Source organism: Salvia miltiorrhiza, chromosome 5 (genome assembly GCF_028751815.1).
Source record: "Salvia miltiorrhiza cultivar Shanhuang (shh) chromosome 5, IMPLAD_Smil_shh, whole genome shotgun sequence".
NCBI classification, from domain to species: domain Eukaryota; kingdom Viridiplantae; phylum Streptophyta; class Magnoliopsida; order Lamiales; family Lamiaceae; genus Salvia; species Salvia miltiorrhiza.
Window position 1 is genome coordinate 31,086,288 of NC_080391.1, and position 12,066 is coordinate 31,098,353.

A 12,066-nucleotide genomic window follows, 5' to 3' on the forward strand; every position below is an offset into this window, starting at 1 on the left:
CTTTTCCCGAAAATAGAGGAACCCCAAGATAGAAAAATGGGAGAGTGGCAGTGGACAAACCAAGCAAACGTTGTAAACGTTGCTGAGACCGAGTATTCACTCTGTTGCCGAAATAGATTATCGATTTCTCTTTATTACAATGTTGCCCAGAGATCTCTGCATAAATATGAATGATCGACTCCACCATAATACAGTTGCGCTTAGAAGCCTAGCAAAAGAGAAGCACATCATCCGCATAAAGAAGCTAAGAGACAAAGTGGCTGGATCTAGACATGCGTATCCGAGCAATGAAACCCGCATCAGCCGCAGCCGTCAGAAGCTTACTCAGAGCGTCTTCAGCAATCCCAAAGATGATCGGAGATAAGGAGTCTCCTTGTTGGACGCCTTTGCTGCATTTAAAATACCCGTAAGAATTTTTCCATTAAACATGATGGAGATCCTAGCAGACTCAAATATAGTGCGAATCCAACGACGAAAAATGAGCGGGAACCCAAAAGCATCCAACACCACATCCACGAAGTCCCAACTCAGTGTGTCAAAAGCCTTCCTAATATCCACCTTAATAGCCACATTATTCCCATGTAAAGATCTATTCATACAATACACCCCTTCCGATGCCAGCATAATACATTCATGAATAGAGCGGCCCGCAATAAACTCAAACTGATGAGGAGACACAATACGGGCTGCAATCTCATTAAGTCCCGTGGCCAAAATTTTGGTAATGATATTAAAAAAGAAATTACCCAAAACGATCGGCCGAAAATCAGTGATGCGAGAAGCCTCCTGCTTCTTAGGAAGAAGAGAGATAAACTGGCATTCAGACCATCAAGAAGATAGTGATGAGTAAATAACCTTTGAACAACCGAACAATATCATCCACAATAATAGCCCAAGAAGTCTAGAAGAATTTCCCGTTGAAGCCATCAGGACCTGGTGCGTTGTCACCATTTATAACAAGAACCGTGGCTCTAATCTCATTGTGATCCGATGTTCGAATCAAAGATTCGACTTGCTCCGAAGTTACAGCCGGCTGAATCAAATTCCGGACCCAAGATCTATCAACCCCCCGTCCAAGTTAGCTTCATCGAACAAATCTTTATAAAAATTCTCTACATGCTCCGCCAAATCTTTATAAAAATTCTCTACATGCTCCGCCATGACCTCATGGTCCGAAGAAATCGCATCCCCCACAAACAGCTGCTGAATAGAAAGCCTCGAACGTCTCTGCCTGACCATATTATGATAAAACTTGGTGTTTCCGTCACCATCCGCAAGCCAAGAAACTCTACTTTTCTGGCTGAGAAGACAAGCCTGTCTCGTGAGCATGGTGTTTGCTCTTCAGTATACCCATGCTCAGCAATTTGCTCTTGAAAATTACTGAGACTTTCTTGAAGCTCAGTAAGAGAAACGTTAAAGTCACCAAAAACCTCCTTATTCCACCGTTTGATGTTCTTACGAAGCCTCTTAAGTTTTTTCACGACGCGAACCATGGGACAACGTACCACAATCTCAGTATTCCAAGAAGATCCGACCATATCAAGAAAGGCAGGGTGAGCACACCACATATTTAAGAATCTGAATCTCATGGAATACCCATTATAGTCATTCCCAATACACTTGAGCAAAATAGGCGAATGATCAAAACCACCCTTGGCAGCACCAAAAGACTGACCGAATTCCAAAGAGTTTCAAACCCATCATTATAAAGCGCCCAATCTAACACCGACTCCGTCATATGAGGAAAAAGCTGCCGATCTGTCCAGGTGAAAAAATGCCCCAAAGCAGGCGCCTGCATCAAAGAGTTTTCATTAATGAAGTGCCTAAATTCCCGGACAGAAATCACACTCGGCCGCCGCTGACCCCTCTGCTCATGAGCTCCCAAAATTGCATTAAAATCCCCATGAATAACCATCTTTTCGCCGGAGAACAAAGACAAATCATCCCAAAGAATACGCTGAGAAATATAGTTGCAACTAGTATGCACAAAAAAATAATGAAGACGCGACCCTTGAAAATCCATAGCGATCCCCACCACTTGATCCGAAGAATAAACCACATCCATCAAAATAGACTGATCTGACAAGATCCAGATATTGGAAGACTGTCCCTCCTTGGAGTTTTGATTAAGCGGACAAACATTAATAGAGCGCCAAAAACTAGAAGGAATCCTAGTTTTTGGCTCCAAGATACCATTAAGCTGAGGCTTATGCTTGTAACAATAATTCTGTAATAACGAACGAGCATTATCTGTCATGCCTTGAATATTCCAAGACATAAAATTTATGATAAAGAATAAATTTGATCGTCCTCCATCTAAGGATTTTCTTCAGCATCCACAATAGAAGCCCAGCTTTCCGAAGTCATAGCATCTATCACCTTAGCTACCTTTATGCTTGTCGAAGAAGTACTGAAGGCATTAAGAAGCATCCCCATGTTGTTTGCTTCCTTGACCATGGCTAGAAATGCCTTTCTACGTGTGATGGGAGTATTTTTCGCCGGAACCACGTCCGACTAAACATCAACCTCCCCAATGATTTTAACTGCCCCCTGGGAAAAGAAGGCTCCAGAAAAAATCCCACTTGTACTCCCTAAGCCAGGCCTGAACCCTACTTGATAGCGTATAATTATTAGAGACTTTGAGGAAATTTAATGGCAGCTTGCCACCGTGCAATGGAACAGAAGACATGAAGAGGCCGAGCCGGGGAAAACCAATAACCGGTCGACCGATAGAGAGGAGCGAAGAAGATCAAACAATCAGCGACAACCGGCGCCGCATAAGGGAAACCCTAAAAATCTCTAAAAAAATATTCCGAGTAAAAGGTATAGAAGTAAGGTTGATGAGAGTGAGGGAAATGGTAAAGACATAGTTGTTATAGAGGCAGTAGATGAGACCCTTATTGAGATTGATTCTGAGGATGTTGACTATATTCCTTATAAAGAAGGGGAATAATATGAAATAGTTGATAGTTTAGGCGATAATGAATTGAGTTCTGATGATGAAGAATATATGGAGGTTAGGTTGAACATTAGACTAGATGAAGAGGTAGTGAAAGAAATGGAAGACATAGTTTTGCCAAATGATGGGGCATTGGGTGAGGGTAGGAATGTTGATCCAAAGGGTAGTAATGCTAAGGGAGATGAGGATATGCACTCTGACTATGAGGTATTTGATGGGGATATGGTGTCTGACTCTATAGATGGGGAATGAGGGCCTAAGAGATTGCTTAGAATTATGTATAGCCCTAAGTGCAATCACAAGCATTTGATAGTACAGATTGGGTTAAGGTTTGAGAATGGGTTTCAATGCAAGAAAGCTCTTAGAAGTTGGGCTATACTGAAGGGTTATCCTATTCAGTTTAGGAGAGTGAGCAAAAACCAGCTAGAAGCAAAGTGTAGACCTCCTTGTATATGGAGATGCTATGGGTCATTAATCAAATAGCAATGTACATTTGCTCTGAAGGTTATAGTGGGTCAGCACACATGCCTTTTTGATATACACAACAAATTGGTAGATTATAAATGGTTAGCAAAACAATACATGGATGTGTTTAGGCTAAGACCCTGTATATGCAGGTTCAAGAAATGGCATTAGATGTGAACTCTAGATTCTCCACACAACCTTCTTTAGGGAGACTTTATAAGGGCAAAAGCCCATGCTCTAGACTTGTTAAAAGGGTCAGTTAAGAAACATTACAACTCATTGAGGTCATCCATGTATGAATTGATAAGGGTGGATAGGGAATGGAGGTTTGAGCTCATTTTAGGAGATGATTCTATATTCAAGGGTCTTTACATTGACTTCAGTGCATTAAGAAAGAGATTCTTAGAAGGCTGTAGGAAAATCATTGGGCTTGATGGGTTATTTCTTAAAACATATTTTAGGGGGAGGGAGAGGTCAACTGTTGTGTGTTGTTGCTAAAGATGGAGATAACCAGATGTTTCTAGTGGCATGAGCAGTTGTAGAAGTTGAGAATGAAGATTATTGGACTTGGTTTCTAAGGATATTGCTTGAGGAGTTGGGTGTAACCTATGGTCTGAGCATGAGCTTCATTTAAGATTAACAGAAGGTGCATTTGGATATGAGTAATTGCATTCTCTTCCTATATTGATATGAGAATTTACGTTTTCTTATTTTCAGGGGCTACAAAATGCAGTGGCATATCTTGTACCATTTGCTGAACATAGAAATTGTGCAATACATGTCTACTGTAACTGGAAGAAAACACACAAGGGAGCTACATTAAAGAATCTTTTCTTGATGGCAGTTAGGGCAACATATCAAGCTGAGTTTGATATTGCTATGGAGGAGATGAAAGCTGAAAGTGAGTCAACCTACGCTGACTTTATGAATAAAGAGTATAACAAGTTTTGTAGATCATTTGTCTCTACTAGCTGATATGGTGGATAATAATGTCTCTGAGACATTTAATGGATATATTGTGAAAGCTATGGGTAAACATATAATAACCATGTTAGAGGAGAATTTCTTTAATGGAAAGACAATACAAAAAGTTGGGGTTGGTTACAGGATCTACTGAAAAGCTTTGCCCAAACATTAGGAAGAAAGTTGATAAACTGAGATATGAAGCAAGAATGTGTCGTGCCCATCCTGGTCTAGAGGGCAAGTTTGAAATCTCTTGTTATGATGATAGGTTCATAGTTCAATTGGGAGAGAGAACATGTAGCTGTAGGCAATGGGATATCAGTGGGATACCCTGTAAATATGCGGTTGTAGTCTTGCATTTCATGAGGGAAGAGCCCACAAATTATGTGCATGAGTGCTATTCTATTGAGAAATATTTAAGAGCATATGCATATGGCTTAGAACCTATAAATGGGGAAAAGATGTGGCCTAAGGGAGTCGGTTACCCAGTTCAGCCACCATTGATTAGGGCTATGCCAGGAAGGCCTAAAAAAATGAGAATGAGAGATGTGGATGAGAGGGATCCACATAATAACACTAGGCTAAAAAAGGTAGGTATGCGCATGACCTGTCAAAAGTATTATCAAGTGGGTCATAATGCTAGATCATGCAAAAATGAAGTTGTGGTTGGGGAAGAGGCATATCAGGTATTAATACCACACTTTTCATGTTATATCGGTCACCACATTTTGATATCATATCTTATGATTATGTAATTCTTACAGAGATCAAGAGAAAGGCCAATGAAGCATCTCATCACTTGTAGTGAGAGGCCTGCTAAGAGTAGAAAGCATCGAACAACGAAGACCAATCCTACGTCTGCCAATAATGAGCCCATAGCTCAAATTCCTACTTCAACTGCATCCACTGGTCGAGTCTCCACCTTGCACTCAACAACTCCTGCACATGCTGCCACAAGAACAACAATGAGATAAGAGAATTAGGCCTTAAGGGGACTTGGGGCCTTTGTTGCTGAAGGGACAAGGAATATATATGTCAATGTAAGATCTCTTCATGCATAGAATATATTCTCATTTGCTACATACTTAATGCATTGGGTTAATTGATTATATTTGCCTATATGTAGATGTCAACAAGGAGTGCCCGAGCAACCTTCATACCACCCTGTCCCGACACAAGGTCTCAGACCACAAAAATCATAACATTTGGTGTAGGGTCTTTCAACACACAATCTGCTCCAACATAAGAGAGTGAGGGAACTTAAGCAATATAACTTTGATGAAAATGTGTATTTTGTTGATGGAACAAACTTTGATGTTTTCTGCTCTAATCTCATGTATTAAGTGCAATGTACTTTCTGCATTTGCAACGTAAGACTTCACCTATTTGGATTCTATGTTAATGAAGCATTATTTGGTTCCAAATTGGTGTGTTATATACAGTTGTTATTGGTGCAATGGAAGATGTAAATATGAATAAGAACACAATAAAATTCAAAATGGCCATTTTTTCAAGCATTGAACACATCATAACACTTATAATCCATACATAATACCTAATCTATTACAAAAGTCATACATAATGCATCAAACATCAACCATCTATCTAAGCATGAATCCAAAGACTACCATCAAAGGATTGAAATAACCACACACTGCACTCGAATTTGTCTCTTATTTGCCTTGTTTGCAGTCTCCAAGATCGAGAGTTGAACTCTAAGATCATGATTCTGCTTCAAGAACTCCCCATTTGACTTAGAAATCTTGTAGTACTCGCCAATCCAAAAATTGAGCTTCTCCGAATAGTTCTTAACAATATATCGAGCATCCGAAGTAGCAATTACTTGAGATTCACCCCACTTAAAATAATAACACTACAAGGAAGAAGAAATAATTAACTCAATGAACACATACTCAAACAACAAAATTGAACAACTGAAAAAATGAGCAAAATTAAAAGAATCAAAGTGAACGCCTACCACGCCCTGATTACAATAGAAAAATTCTCGCTAAGGATTCGCTTTCATCCTTGAAACCACTTTTTTGAACGGAACACCACATTTACACATCTGTGAGTATGTGGATAAAAGAAATTGGCCGGAATTACCAGAGGTGGTGGACGAATATGCAGTCTCATACTTGCAAATTCTTGGAATCCCTATCTTTCAGGTGTATTTCGGTTCATTCATGTAATCCTTCACTTCGAAACCTTAATAATAGCCGCTCTTTGTTCGTGCCTTGTGCAGGAATCAATTATGACGACGGTCACTCCTTACTTCTGATAATTTGATTGGCGTGGAGGAATTGATTTCAATAATCTGACTAAAGGAATCAAACTGACTCAAGCTTAAGGATACATTGTCACGTCAACCCTAAACTCAGATATCTTAAAAAGGCAAAGTCATCATCGGAAGCATATGAAGCAAAGGGAACATTTAATGCTACAGATTTGACATTTAATGAAGATCCCGCCTTTATAGAGGAAGGTACAATATCGTACAAGAGCATTATGAGAATGTTAACCTCCACCTCGTACGCAGACATTTGACTTCATCTGTCCTTTAGCAGATATGGCACTTCTACTCATTTCATTTGGATCTTCGATCAATCTTCATGTCACTATTATTCTCACCTTCATTTACTCACTATCTTTTTCTTTGACAAATTTGTGCAGCAGATTCTTTTTAGATCTTCACATGCCACATCAACTAACAACATATCTCATCTGGTCCCTTTCACCAGAAATGATTATGGGACTATCGAGGATTCACTATGTGCTCTCGATGTAGTTTGTCGTTATCCTCAGATCTGGCACTTCTGCTCATTTCATTCGGATCTTCGATCAATCTTCATGTCACTATTATTCTCACTTTCAGTGACCCACTCTTTTTTTTTGACAAATTTGTGCAGCAGATTCCTTTAGTTATAGGCCCTTATATAAAAAAAAGAATCCTAAGATGAACTGGATTCTCCTATTTATCAAGGTCGTAAACGTAGAAAAGTTGCTCATAACCACGTACATTAAATTGCTTGTGTTCTTTACTTCCGCACTTCCATTTCAGTCTGCCTGTTATACTTGATTGTTCAACATACTGACCCACACTTGCAATTATGCTAAGTTGATAAGCATATCTTGAAAGATTTTCTTAAAGTGAGTTAAAAACACACCACCACATTCCACATTCACTTTAGTTACTAATCCAACTGATTAGCCTACAAGTAGTCAGTAGGATTGTTAACTGAACATTTTGTTGGGAATGAGTTTTTCTTAACTATAGTCAGTATATAGTACGTTGATATGCATCTTTCAAACTGACACATTATCAATCCACCTGCCTCAAAACACTCTATTTGAAAAAGTGCAAAAACTTTTAAAAACTGTTAACTGGTGTATCCCATCCCCATACACCAGTACATACTTGCTCCAGGACCAACAAATAAGAATATTGACATGATATGTGCTCTTAAATTAAATTCTTGTATTAATTATGATAGCAATTTGATATGATAAGATAGTATGTGTACAAGTGAGGGTTTCTTCTTCTATTTGTAGGCTATTCTAAGTGAAGGGTACATTGGTTTTCTCGAATCTGAACGCGGATGGGCACTTTCATCATTACAGATATGTTATGCTTTGTCTTTACGTGCCACATCAGCGGACAACATATCTCATCTGGTCCCTTTCACCATAAATGATTATGGGACCATCGAGGATTCAATATGTGCTCTCGATGTAGTTTGTCGTTATCCTCAGATCTGGCACTTCTGCTCATTTCATTTGGATCTTCGATCAATCTTCATGTCACTATTATTCTCACTTTCATTGACTCACTCTTTTTTTTGACAAATTTGTGCAGCAGATTCCTTCAGTTATAGGCCCTTATTACTTATTTTTGGGATTAGTCTTCCGTATTTGGGCCCTTCTTATGATAAATAAGATAGGCTTGAGTAACATCTTGATCAATACCTCAATAAACAAAATAAAACTTATTGAGATTTGAGAGATATATACTTTTCAACGATTTTAAATTGATAATTTTAATTTTAAAAACTTAAATTTCTATATTTTTTCCTTAAGTCTCGTAATCCTTAATTAGGTAACTATCACTTTATGATCCATCGTTTTATGTTTTTTTTTCAAAAATGTCCAAACTCTAGGATATATACTAGAAAATACCCATCATTGCATTTATTTATTGTTTGTGGCCTGCAAACAAATTTTGGTGCCTGAGTTTTTTACAAGTTCTTACAGATGTCAACCTAATGTGGTCATTTTTAATTACTTGACATTTATGTTAGAATAAAAAAAATCCACCTAATTGCCTGCTCCAACAAATTCGAGGGCGGCCAAACCATCGAACTCAACCTCGTTGACCACTTCAACATCACCACCAACTTTTGCCTCGTCACTGAAGATAACATTTGCGCCTGCCAGAGTTGCGGAATATTCAAGGTCATGTTGGCATTCAGCAACATCAAAAACTATTTGCATTGAAGACTCAATTTAAATAAGAAAAACAAGCATAATTAAAACCTAACTAACGAACAAAAATAGTGTGCGCAACAGAAAACCCCTAGTTTTCGAAACTCTAAAGCGCCCACACGATAAATCAAATGAATCCAATCCAACCATCGCAATGTCTTGTAAGCCCATGATCGTAACTAATCGGTCATCTAATGAAAAGCTCTAAAAAATTTACCCAATACAATATACTTATATACATAGTACTCGGGGAATAAAAACAAACTTGGTTTCTTGTAACGAGTATAAAGTTGTTAAAAAATTCTCTCGTATCAATATACGAAAACCTAAAGCTTGACATGAAACAATAGAGCTTGGAGGCAGCGGCAGAAAGGGAAGCTATTGCTGGATTTGGAGGTAGAAGAAAAGAGGGACTTTATGGTAGCCGTCGCGGCGACGAAAGTAGAAGACGAGCCCGCCGAGAGGAATAGGGAGGTATTGAAGAAGGAGTTGTCAAACGTGGTGAGGCACTCGCAAAGGCAGGTGGGGCAAGGCTGTGAAGCACTCAGGTGGCGATCATAGCCAAAGGGGGATAGCGACGATTGTAGGTGTGTGAAAGAATTAGAAAGATCTTTTTTTTTTAACAGAATTGTCATATAATTAAAAATGACAATGTCGGCTAGATGTGGTGGACATCCGTCAGATCACGTTAAAACTCAAGAAGCGAATTTTTTTTACCGGGCAAAAAAACGATAAATATTATCTTGTAAATATCCTATAATTTGGATATTTCGAAAAAACACTAAAATAATATGTAAAAACAAATTGTTGATAAGATGAAAAAGAAAAATGTTGATAGGAAGTATGTCCAAGTCAGCCACACGGCCCACACCTACAGAAGCGCCAAGGAGTCATTGAACTCATATATATATATATATAAGGAAAATGCTGATTGTAATATATATACATATGCATATTATTATGGTGAAATAAAAGAATAAATAATTATTCATATATGGAAATGGGGGAAAATATGTGGCGAGCTTAGCTCCAATTATCGGCGTAAAGACTGTATAATTCATCAAGCGGAGGCAACTCCTTAAGCATCCTATCAAAATCCTTGAACGAAGACATCTTCTCCAAAATCGGCGCCCTCCTGCAGCTGTAGGCTTCCTTTCCGGGCCGCCGCTTCGCCGCCACGGTCGCGTCCTTTCCGGTGAGCTTCTGAACAACAGATTTGAAGCTCACCGCATCTGTTTCCACGTACTCGGTGTTGATAATTACCACCCTCACGCCGCCCTTATCATCGCCGCGCATTGCCATTTCCTTTAGATTAGCTCTTGATATTGTGTGTGTTTGGTTTGATGAAGTAGAGAGTCTTTATACGAAGGTGGATGTACGGTTTGACGGTTTTGAGATGGAATAAGTTGACCGTTGCATGCGAGATTATGAGATTAAGTCAAATCACGCGATTGGGAAAAATAACGAGCTACCTCCCGCGAAGTTTACGACATTTAATTCAATTGCATAATACATATTATAACGAGTGAAATTAAAGAGCTAGAGGGCTATATTGGATTTGGATGGATCAAACATTTACTAGTATAATTTTTATTTTCCACCAATGCGCATTAATTTATCCGTATACGACATTATTGATGTGATTTCTAGTTAGATGCTGGAGATCCTTATCTGATCACTTTCATTTTCTTTTAATTTCTTCAGTTTTAAATTTTTGTGTAAAATCTAATTATATTAAGTAGAGAATATCGACCAATTTGACCTATATACTATAAGTTTCAATTCTTATCTATAGTTCTCTACTATATTATTTGAAATTAATTTCAAATTAATTTAAAAATTGAGTGACAATTTTTTAATTATAATAAAATGGAAGATTTATTTGTAAATTATTATTTTTTATTTCATTTTCCTTTCTCTTTATCTTTTTATTTTTTATTTTATTTCTTTCTAAAATTATGAAATTCGACTAATTATAAAATATTTAATATGCATACCAAATTAAAATTTAAGATCACGATAAGAGCTTTATTTTGATTTAAAATGTACTCCTCCGTCCCATTACAAATGTCTCATTACTTTTGGCCATGGAGATTAAGAAATGTGTAGAAAGTATAATAAAGTGGGTTGGTAGAAATTATTTAAATATTAGGTATAGAGAGAGAATATATTGTTAAAGAAAGAAATGAGACATTTGTAACGGTCCATTATGAAAAGTGAGACATTTGTAATGTGATGGAATGAGTAAAATTTATATTTATTTAAAGAATAAATTTAAAATAATCATTTCACATCTCTCATCTTCTTTTGAATATATCTATTTTTTAATTCTTTTTAATTTTTATTTTATTTTTTCAACTTATTCTTTTACCTTTTCAAAATATCAATTTTTATTGTTGTAAATTTTTCTTTATATTTTTATTTTTTTCAATATTCATCTTAAATATATTGAGTTAATAATATATGTGTCATGCGTGTACTTTAATAGTTCCATTGTCATTTTAATAAAGAAGAAAAATTTTCTGCATCGATATTTGTCTATTTTATTTTCTTGCACGAAAGTTACTTGAGAATTTAACTTTATCATTAATCCTGAAACAAAAATTTCCAAGATCAAATTATTTCAACATCTTATAGTCAACCTAAAACCTAAAATATTAGGATAAGTAGGGCTTTAAATTGTGGACGGAGGGAGTAGTCAATATGTCCGCCTAACCTTTTTTTTTAAAATGAAAGTTATATTAAAGAACAAACAAGATCAAGATCAAGATCAAGATTAAAAATATTTCGAAGCCAAGTTCAAAAACAATTAACTAGCTCAAGACTAGAAACAGAATACAAAGAAACAAGCGAACCCCTAAAGTATTTTATAGCCGAACGAAAGGCATGAAGTACATCGATTATGTACTTATTTTATTTATTTATTTATTGATAACTTACATAAATAAATCTCCTACCACACGCACACATCATGTACTTATTCTTTATGTCAAGCAAATTACATCCACACATATTCAAGAGGAGCCACGTAGCTATAAAATTGGAACGCGTCATAATGTTGACGTGGGGGTACAAAGAAAGAAAACAAAATGTAAGATGCTCCAATCATAAAGGTAATGACGTCTAGAAGTCAACTTAAAATCTATGACAACTCTTATGTTAGTATAATAATAAAATATCTAATATAATATTTGCCA

General features: G+C 37.0%; 1 protein-coding gene across 1 annotated transcript; it reads right to left on the bottom strand.

The window, feature by feature from the left end:
* Window positions 1-9,838: 9,838 nt before the first annotated feature.
* LOC131026443 (VQ motif-containing protein 10-like) lies at window positions 9,839-10,272 on the bottom strand. The gene has a single exon (XM_057956311.1). The coding sequence runs from the start codon at window positions 10,169-10,171 to the stop codon at window positions 9,893-9,895; it is 279 nt and encodes a 92-aa protein (XP_057812294.1). The 5' UTR covers window positions 10,172-10,272; the 3' UTR covers window positions 9,839-9,892.
* Window positions 10,273-12,066: the final 1,794 nt, after the last annotated feature.

What these genes read in the sequence shown, in the direction of transcription:
- LOC131026443 (XM_057956311.1), bottom strand. Translation starts at nt 10,171, where the DNA reads ATGGCAATGCGCGGCGATGATAAGGGCGGCGTGAGGGTGGTAATTATC.